The sequence below is a fragment of the Prunus dulcis genome, chromosome 8 (genome assembly GCF_902201215.1).
Source record: "Prunus dulcis chromosome 8, ALMONDv2, whole genome shotgun sequence".
NCBI lineage: Eukaryota > Viridiplantae > Streptophyta > Magnoliopsida > Rosales > Rosaceae > Prunus > Prunus dulcis.
In genome coordinates, this window is record NC_047657.1 from 7,088,174 (window position 1) to 7,098,910 (window position 10,737).

General features: G+C 39.3%; 1 protein-coding gene and 1 pseudogene across 1 annotated transcript in view; both read right to left on the reverse strand.

Annotated features, from left to right (window-relative positions):
• Positions 1-6,155, reverse strand: part of LOC117638364 (ABC transporter B family member 4-like) — a 6,600-nt gene extending 445 nt beyond the window's left edge. The window contains exons 1-6 of the mRNA XM_034373496.1: positions 6,069-6,155; positions 3,424-3,482; positions 1,975-2,500; positions 1,470-1,743; positions 446-1,332; positions 7-299 (exon numbers count right to left, since the gene is read on the reverse strand). Of these exons, the coding sequence (XP_034229387.1) occupies positions 7-299; positions 446-1,332; positions 1,470-1,743; positions 1,975-2,500; positions 3,424-3,482; positions 6,069-6,155 (2,126 nt within the window). The remainder of the gene's footprint in view (positions 1-6; positions 300-445; positions 1,333-1,469; positions 1,744-1,974; positions 2,501-3,423; positions 3,483-6,068) is intronic.
• Positions 6,156-7,405: 1,250 nt separating this feature from the next.
• LOC117638223 lies at positions 7,406-8,767 on the reverse strand (annotated as a pseudogene).
• Between the last annotated feature and the right edge of the window lie 1,970 nt (positions 8,768-10,737).

The window sequence follows — 10,737 nt, forward strand, 5'->3', positions numbered from 1 at the left end:
GAAGACTTGTAGCGCAAGGAATAAAAACTTACCCGGAAAACATCAGAGAATGTTGTCTTGCCTGCTGCAACAAGTCGGGCTCCAGCATAAAAACTGCAGGCATACACAGAAAAAAGAAAAAAGAACGAGAGCCCAAAACCTGTCCCACTGATTAACCCTCGTCTTATCCCTGTCTTAATAGGGCCTTCACATTTCTTCTGGTACAATTCAATCACCTTCTCTTCAGCACAAAAGGAAGCAATTGTTCGAATACTCCCCACTGCATCATTGGCTACTTGACTTGCGTCCTCATACATTTTCTGCAACAATTTAAAATTTTCAGCGTTGGCAAAAAGGATTGGTCTTATATATATATTATGTATGTCGTATTGGATGGTGTTTTGACTGCACCAGCTACAAGTTCTCTACTATAAAATTTTGTAAAGTTTGGACTTTGGAGAAACACCTTTGCATCTGCACTGAATCCTTTCAAGAACTTGACTTGAACATAACCAGTTAATCCTAATAGAGGCAGCAAAACCAGGATTATAAGAGCAAGTTGCCAATTTGCCACAAAAGCAATACACAAACCAGCAATTGCAGTTGCTGAATTCTCAACCAGCAAACCTAGTGCATCTCCAACCATCCCACGCAGAGAAGCTGCATCTGTAGAAAGCCTTGCACCAATTGCACCACTTGAGTGCTCAGGATCGTCAAACCAACTTACTTCCATGTAAACCACCTTCTCATAGCACATTGATCGAACTCGTTTTATTAAATTACACCCTGCCACAGCAAAAAAGTATTGTCTTGCTGGCACTGCTATGAAAGCTACCACTCCAAGAACAATGAAGATTAATGCCCAAAACTTCGAATCCTTACGGAGTTGAGGAGGTGGCTCGTAGAAGGTCTTGATTACACTGGATATCAATATCGAAAAAATAGGTAAGATTGCCCCATTGACTGCTGCGGCTATAGTACCCAGTAATAATACTGGGATCTCTGGCTTGTTCAGGTAAGCCAGGCGACGAAGTGAGACTTCTGGAGGCCCTCTTGATGATGCTGAAGCAGGAATATCACGTCCTACAGATGCTGTTTCAAGAGAATCGACTGCAGTGGGCACACCATATGTGATTGAGAAGGAATGACGGTTACTATTTCCGCTTCCAGATGATCCCCTGCTTATGGATCGTAAGTTTGAAAATCTTTGACTTGAATGTCTTCGAGAATCCACGCTGCCAAGCCTTTCGTGATTATTTACAGCAGTCTGTTCTGACACGCTGCTCATTTCTTGCAACCTTATAAGCTGGCTATATGCTCCTTCAGGGTCCTTAATTAGCTCAGAATGTGGACCTGCTCAGTTGAAAACGATCAGTAAGTGCAAAACCCATGCACTAAGAATAAGATGAATTGTAACATTATGTTGAACTATAGACAATACGATTTGGCCTTCAAATGGCAGAACAGGACAACATAAACAAATGCATTACCTTTTTCAACAATTGTTCCTCGATGTATAACAGCAATGGTGTCAGCATTCCTTACTGTGTTCAAGCCGTGGGCTACGACGACAGTAGTCCGGTTGATCATAATTCTGTCCAGTGCCTCCTGCACAATGCTCTCAGATTCTGCATCAAGAGCACTCGTGGCTTCATCTAAAAGTAGAATTCTTGGGTCTTTGAGAATTGCTCTAGCTATTGCAACTCTCTGCTTTTGGCCCCCAGATAGCTGAGTTCCATGCTCACCAACCATTGTGTCTAGTCCCTAAATGCATAAGTCAGAAAACCACAAATAAGAAAAAAAGGAATTGAATGAGTTGTTTGAAATCTTCCAAGTTTTTTGAAAATTCATGTGACCTATCTGTATTTCCATCTTTGAATGTAACAAAATGATAAGATCACTGGATGTCTCAATAAGCTTCCATGGTCATGGAAATTAAGAATTCATACAAAAAGTTCAGAGAACAAAATAGATGAAAGTTTAAATGAATTTAACCTGAGGCAGTTTGTCTATGAATTTAGCAGCATTGGCAAGCTCAGCAGCAGCCCTTATTTCTTCAGTGTTTGCACCATCCTTCCCGTAGGCAATATTATCTTTAATGCTACAAGCAAATAAAACGGGTTCCTGGCTGACTAGGCCTATTTTCTGTCTGATCCATTTCAGCTGGAACTCTTTGAGATTAATGCCATCAATAAGAACTTCGCCAGCTTGGGGGTCATAAAATCTCTCAATCAAACTGATAACTGTTGATTTACCACTTCCACTCTCTCCAACCAAAGCAGCAGTTGCACCACTAGGTATTGAGATAGAAAATCCATGGAATATTTGTTCATCCGGTCTTGCAGGATAACTAAAATAAACATCACTCAGTTCTATGTCTCCACGGATATCAAGTAATTGTTTCCCATCAGTGTCATAAGCATCAATCTCTGGCTTTCTGTCAATTGTCTCAAACATCTTAAAAGCTGCAGCTTGTCCAGCAGCAAATGCACTCAAGCATGGAGATGCCTGCCCAAGAGACCTAAAAATTTATCAAAGAAACAATGTTATATNTACCTTATAAACCCTACATCCATTTCTCCATCTCCAAACCACTGCTGACTTAACCATCAAAGGGAGTTCAACTGGGACAAACCCAGTTCGCTCCTATTCTGATAAACTATTCGAAGTGTGCAGGTCGCCCCTGGAAAGCATCCTAATCTAGAGATCTAGTATAGACCCTGACCTTAATCCAGGCCTAGGCTATACATTATACTAGAAGGATACACGGTTTACACAGCCAAATTAGGTAATTGCCTGACCTCATTGAGGCATTTAATCGACCATTTGGTGGGTAATTTATAAGGCTAATGTAGATCCACCCTTATTGAAAAATAAAGAAATATAATGCTGTAAGCAGAAAAGAAAAACAGAGACATGGAGAAAAATAAATAAATTTAACCCACAAGAAGATACCCCCGTACCAAATATTATAGACAAATACAATCAATCATACTCAAATCGAATATAAATCCACCCAAACTCCAAATCTAAGTTCCTTTCTTCTGAATAAAAACCTTCAAAATCTACTACAACCCGAAATTTTCCACATACCCGCACACAAAAAACCAATTAAATTTCTATAATTTCTGAACAAGCATAGACATAATAGAATGCTAAATAACATCATGGAAAACAGGCATAGTGATAGCCATTGAATGAGGTTGGTTGTTCCACTCAAACCTATAATATATGCCACACAGTGAACATCAAATGTCTAATAGAAAGCATGAGCCTAGTAAAGAAATCTCATGGCACTGAAATTCCTTATATCAATTAATACTAATTGTCTTGCATGGCATTTGCAATGCAAGTACAATAGAGATTAGAAAACTCTAATGCTTATTCTAGTAATATGCAAGAAAATCATGACAAAAGAGGTTGACATCAATTAGTTGTACAAACCTTTGTGCACCCCACATAAAGAATACTGCAACCATGAAAGGCATAATATTCCAAGCACACTGAGGTTTTCATTCATCTGAATCACAGTCACAAATATGGCAAATTCATTTTGTTTATACTAGTTGAGTTAAACCTTTTTCATTTTAAACCAAGTATCTTAGCCTAGTCTCTTTGAACACAAATAGAAAAAGGAAAAAGGGAATAGATCTTTACTCTTGATGACCTTTTCTTGATTTCTCAAGAATGAACACCTTTGTTGGAAAGGCCTTTTGTTTCTCTTGATTTTGACTCCTTCACCTTAAGGGTCCAAGATTGGAGTCATCTACCTCACCATACCAAATGCTCCTAGAGATGAAGAGAAGGCAATCAAGAAGTATGGATGCTAGTCTACTCCATACTTCTTGATTGGACCAATTTTTGGTTTATGGAAGATGAGATACAAAGATGATCACTCATCAACCAAAATAGGAAAACCAAAAACCCTAGCTAGGTTTTCTCCAACACTTAGCTTATATAGGACAACACAAAAGGCAATTGGGTGGGTATTTGGGGCTCCATTTGGTCCATGGGTCATGTCATCTTATGCCACTTATCCCTTGGGCTCAATAGATTGGACTATTTTATCCCTTTCCTTTTAAATAATATTTAAAAACCCATCCAATATTTATATATGTCAATATTAATTCCATAATTAATCTTTTAATTATAATTTAACTATTAAATTATAATTATAGTCTTACTTAATTGACCCGGTCGAACTATTTGACTTTGGTTTGCTTCGGTCAACATGTTGACTTTTGACCATTGGCTTTGACATTTGATTATCAACCATTGACTTGTGTCTCCTCATTTCATTTCTCCTAATTTGTACCTCTAATCACATTCTTTGGGTGTGCAGATCCGTAGGTTCTCTTTAGCAAGGTAGTGGGTTGACTCAACTCTTCAGAGATGATATACGAATTAAATTTCACAATTTAATTCTTCTTATTAATAAATGTTAATTGAAACCTTTTAGGATATCCACAAACCATGGTTGTCGCCTAGCAGCAAGTCACATTTATCTGAGTTAGATGAGACGTTTGTGAAAGAACCTATTCAAATTGGAATGATCGTGCAATTGAATCCTTCTCTTATGTCAATACTCCTTATTCACATTATTAGATCATGGAATCAGATTGTCAATATCCTAAAGTGAATCATTCCTTTTATATGATTATCCTGATAAGATTTGAAGACTCCTACTTTCAAGTCTTATCCACTACTCTACGCAGAGATTTGACCAATCATATCTTGGAGTATTCTCTCTCCTTTACTGAGAGTAGTGATTCCTAGTTGCACATTCATTTGCTTTCATGACTCTATTGAGAATCCTGATGAGCACCTTTAAGCTATGCCTAATTCAGCATGACCGTATAGTGTCCTCAAAGATTAATAACATAGCCACAAAACATCTATGATGCCTCATGTATAATGATTAATTTGCACCATTGCAATTTATGAGTTCTAGCTTGACATGTAAGTAAAGACTTCCATGCTGTAACTCATGTGTTGGATCTCGTTTAGTGTGCTTGTTCTTCTACAAGCACCTACACACATATCGATGTGTCTCCACACTTAATGACTTCAGACCTTGCCATTCCCTACATATAGAGATGATACCTTGTGTATTGGTCTTTGCGGAATATTGACGCCCAATCAATATTCTTATGACCAGGAACATGTTCAGGATTTAGAGATGATGAGAAGTCTACATGTATGCAATCTCATTACATAGCTCTCATATCTACTTGTGTATTCCTTGGACTATGGTTGTTCTACATATTGAAAGATAAATATAGGATGATTTAATGTATAAAACAACCTTTCTTGCCCATTGATAACATAATATGTCTTTTATCAAAGATGTCCTTAACTCTAACTATTACATAATTAGTTGGCTTTAAGGGCATATTTCTCACAATGACTCCTAGTAAGAGGGAAGGTAGGGTAAAGCACCAATTGAAAAAGAAAGAACATGCATGGGGCTAAACATCTTACTTCTTCACTGGGTACCTCAAACACTTGTAATAACTACAATAAGCCATTTATGTCTTCACAATATATGTGCATATAGATAACTTCTACAGAATGCGACATTATATGACTTGTGAGAGGTTGTTCAAACAGCAAAATATAGCCCTTTTGAATGGCCTCTCACATCCCAAAAAACGAGATCCTGCTGATGAAGAAAGAGTCATGTGTGTGTGTAACAAATAGGCACACACGAATGCAAACATATATGCATTTATATATGTGTGTGAAATAGAGACTAAAAACATACAATAGAAATAGCGAACAAAATGCGCTAACTAGAAATTTTAAAGCAAACTCAAATACATATCAAATAGAACTAGAAAACCAGAGGGGATGGGGGCTATTCCAGGTTGTTAATACTCACCCTTCTATCATTCTTTGCATGGGATTGGTAAAGGAAGAATCGATGACAAAACTGTTGCAATCGTCACCAATCAAATCATCATAAGAAACATATAATTCGGAAAACCTAACCTAATCCAAGCCCCAATTTTCGAAACCCTATACTAAAACACTACAATAGCGACCAAGAAGCAAATCATTATTAGGGTTCATATAAGGTTTTGACGTACCAGAATGAGATCTAATAGGGTTGACTGGTCATTGCGCTCGGCACTGATCTTGAACTCAGCAAGATAGCAATCGTAATCGCCCTTCATCTTGAGCTAGAAGACCTTGGAGTTGCCCTTCATCTTGAGCTAGAAGACTTTGGAGTAGCCGGTGAAGGCCGAAGGGATGAGCCGCGAGTCAAGTAGCTTGAGAATTCCATCGCAGGTGAAGGCTGTGGTCGTCATTGCTGCAGAGAGAGAGAGAGAGAGAGAGCTAATATGATCAAGAAGGGAAACCAATGAATTTGGGTTAGGCTTTTAAACAAAAAAGGTATAATTGTCTTTTCAATGATTAATATAAGGTGGGGCAACGAATCTGGGCTTCCTCTTTGGCCAAATCCAAAACAAAATTTCATTCCTAGGTATTAAAACCCAAACATAAATATTGTTTATCTCAAATGCTAATTAGTAAAGGTAGTTATGTCTAATACCGAATTTTTCTTAGAGAAAATAATGGGGTGGGCTGAAGCCTACATGGAGGGGGTGATATAGGACCCAAATGGGTCGTTTGGTACGGCGGACTGTCATGAATTGGACTAAATCCTGGGATTGTCTCGGATTAGCTCGGATTGGTCTAAACGGGATTAAGTACTGACCTACGTTTGGTGCTGCGTCGGACTACGAAGCTGGATTGTAAAAATAGTGAAGACCTATGTTTGGTGCTATGTCGGACAAAAAAATAATTATTTTAATTTTTAAATAATTAAGTGTAAGTTTTTTTGTTTTGTTACTATAATTACCAAATTGACATGTACATTTCTTTTCCTCCAAACCAAAGGCTTTTTATTTATCGAATTTATGTATAATATATCAATAACAACCACTGACCACCACTCAGTTGTCTTATGAGTATTGTTGTTATCTCAATAAAGAATTTTTCCATTGTTTACTTCTGAAATTCCCAAAATTATGATGTGATAATGTTTTGCAGAAGGGCAACAAGGTAGGGAATAATAAACATAAACATGATCTGATTGCAGAGTTGTCAACTAATTAACATAAGCAAAATACCCTCATGATCCACTATTTACAATAACATTAACAACCTCAAAGATATTACACCACTTACAATGAGATTATTGCCATCGAAGTCATGCTATATAATAGCCATTGGATATTCCACAAAAATTTCCACCTCTATCAATTGAAATTTTCCTTCATAGCCCTTTTACTTGGGACAAGTACAAACATGGCCAGTAGCATTGGTAATTATAACTGTTTTTCGAATTATACAAAAATAACTACTTGTTGACCCTGTTTTGTGGATATATAATGGACACAGGGATGAAAAATCAAAGCAGCTAAAAACAGGAGAACTTTAAAGGCTTTGAAGGAATTTGAGAGTTTCATCAATAAGCTTCTCAGGTTGGAACTGGTTGTTGTAGATGAGTTGAACCACCCCATTCTTGTCCAGAACATAAGTCTGTCTTCCAGGCAATGTCCCAAACAGATCTGATGGCACTCCCCATTCTTTCCTCACCTTATTACCCTCGTCGCTAAGTAATGTGTATGGAAGTTTGTATTTCTTTGCAAAAGCCTACATAAATAAAAAACTTCATGATCAACTTCAAGCATGAGTTGCAATGGTTATGCATTTAAAACCATACTCAAATAAACTAAAGGTACTGTAGATATGATGAGTTTCATACTTTCTCAAAAATATAATAATCTCAACTGCATGAACTCACAATTCATTTAGAAGCAAACAAACCTTAGTTATCATCTAGCAATGCTCGAGCCAGTAGAATATCTACTAAACCCAATTCTGCTGCAATTACTGCAGCATATGTCCTCCAAACAACCAAGCAAATTTACCAAAGTAGTTAAAGCTGTTCCATACTAGAAACTGTTCACATTACCTTGTGTGATGAGGGGTCATCACCACTAATTCCGACCACCTGGGCTCCAGCCTTTTTAAACTTCTCATAAGAATCTCTGAAAGCAAAAGCCTAAGGGAGTATCAATTTGTCAGTGTCTGCACTAATTAAAGATACAGTCTTTATCTGGTGTTGTCAGCTCCAATGTGACTTGCATATCATTACAAATTAAAGGTTGCAACAGAAATTAATTTGGCAACGTCAATATAGGATAAGCTGACCGAAAAGATAACCAAGCTTCTAGAAAAGATAACCAAGCTTCTAAGTAAGGAAATGAACACTTCAGGCTGCCCCTAACAATAGACTAAAAGCAGAATTAGAACATGCAACAATGTCATTATGTTTATACCTATTTGGTGCACCCTGGGGTCTCATTAGCAGGTAGAAATAGAGAACCATAGGCTTTCCTTTGAACTTGGAGAGACTCATAGTTTTTCCATCCTGATCTTTCAATGTGAAGGCTAGTGGAACCTTACCCTTGTCATAATCAATCAACAAAGAAGTAGCCATAGCCCACAAAACACTCAACATATCAGGAAATGTGAATTAAGCAATGTACCTTAGCAGCACAAATAAACATCTTTCTAGAAGAAGAAGAAGAAGGGATTGGCAAAGATGAGGAATTGGAGAGCTTGAGGCCATAAAATTGAGAATGTGATGAACTTGAGACAATTGGGAGGCTTTGAGAAGATGGATAGTGTCTAGGAGAGAAGATGGGTAGTGTCTAGGAGTTTGAGTGGGGAGCACAGAAGGGAAGTGGTGCTTAGGAAGAGAAAGGGAAGCCATTAGATGCAAGTTTAGAACAATCATATTCTTGAGCAGTTCATTAACAAAAATCAGATTTCATATTATAACACAACCATCCAGACACTAATTGCCCAATAATCTTTTCAGTCATACTCAAAATCAATTGTAGATTAGAGGTCAATAATTCAGTTTAATATTATAACACAACCATTCCTTTAATTGCATAACCATACCTGCAATCTCTCAACTGACAAGAAAGTTCTCAACAAGGCATTGCAATAATATACGCATTCCCTAACCAAAGACAAAAAGCCATTGGCAACACAAACAATATACACACTCAAACTTTTATTTAAAAAAGAAGAAGAAGAAGAAAAAGAACAATAATGTTAATAATATCAATTCATCACTTCAAATCTCAAAATCAGCTTAAAACTAACTTATCATGGGCCATCATGCAAAATAAACAAGCAGTTGCCAACTGTATGCTTTTTGTTGATGCTCAAAATAGCCCGGCCAATATTGAGTCCAACTTAGTGATGAGATGTACGGAGTCTTCAGCAGGGAAGAGGGCTGAGGCCCTTGGTGAAATAGGTTGGTGAGAGACCTGCAGAAGATAAAGTGGGAGAAGCAATCGTTAAGCTTCAGACATCGGTGTGGTGCCGGCCGAAGGTTCTCCGATGCCTAAGTCAGTTATAGGTAGTAATTCTGGCAGAGTAACACTAAAAGTGGGAGAATAGTTACCATTTTTACTTGGGTACTGTTCCCTATTTATAGGGAGGTGAATGTTGGAGCTTTTGCACAAAGTTCCAATGTGGGACTTTGTGCAAGTCGTCGTGGTGGCGACACGTGTCCTGGAGATTAGGTTTGGCAGCTGGGAGCTTCGGCAGGTGTCTGGCACTTCGGAAGTGTGTCTTCCTTCGGCAAGGGAGAAGGCGTGGCTGCCTTGGTGCTAGTCGCTTTGATGCTGGGTCTGCTCGGTTCATTATGGTGTAAACAGTAGTCCCCCAAGTTCGCGGTCGAGAAGTAACTTCTGAGTTGGGAACTTGTGAGTTTTTGTAATTGCAACCGAGCATTCCAGCTTCATTGGGAGCCGTAAGGCACTCCCTAGCCCCCCAAGTTGGCAAGCTAGGAGTTGCGTCAACACATGGAACGTGTGATACAAGCTGTGTAAGCCTCTAGAACTGTTGGTAGCTGGGTACCTGGGTACTTAGGCATGTTGCAAATAGGATGGGAGCTGGGTCCGTAGGGGGTTTTTTTTTTTTTTTTTTTTGGGGGGGCTGGGCCTTCGGGGGGGCCGGGTCTTTTGAAAATTTTGGAGAGACTCCCCTTCTTCCATGGCCCTTGCCGTTCGGCAAGGGTCTAGCCCCTTTTTTTTTTTTTTTTTTGCTAGGAGGGTTTTGGAGTTGGGTCCTTCGGCAACTCCTTGGAGTGGGCCTTCGGCAAGTGTCTAGAGTCGGGTCTTCCTTCATACAAGACCTGCCGTGTAGCTTGGAGCGCCGTGTAGCTTGGAGCTGGAGTTATCAAGCTAGGTGGGACATGTGCCGTGTAGCTGGAGCACGGGTTGGCGAGCTAGGTACGACGGGCGCTATGTAGCAGGAGCACGATTTGATTTTGGCGAGACCCTTGCCGTTCGGCAAGGGTGATTGGGAAGGATTTTGAGTCATCTTGCTGCGAGCACATCCGAGTGTGGCTAGCCCTTGCCGTTCGGCAAGGGTGATTGGGAAGGATTTTCAGTCATCTTGCTGCACATCTGAGTGTGGCTAGCCCTTGCCATTCGGCAAGGGTGATTGGGAAGGATTTTCAGTCATCTTGCTGCACATCCAAGTGTGGCTAGCCCTTGCCGTTCGGCAAGGGTGATTGGGAAGGATTTTCAGTCATCTTACTGCGAGCACATCCGAGTGTGGCTAGCCCTTGCCGTTTGGCAAGGGTGATTGGGAAGGATTTTGTTGCTGAGAGCATATCGATTTGTTGGAGAAGTCCCCTGCTGTGGCTTCGGCAAGTGAGCT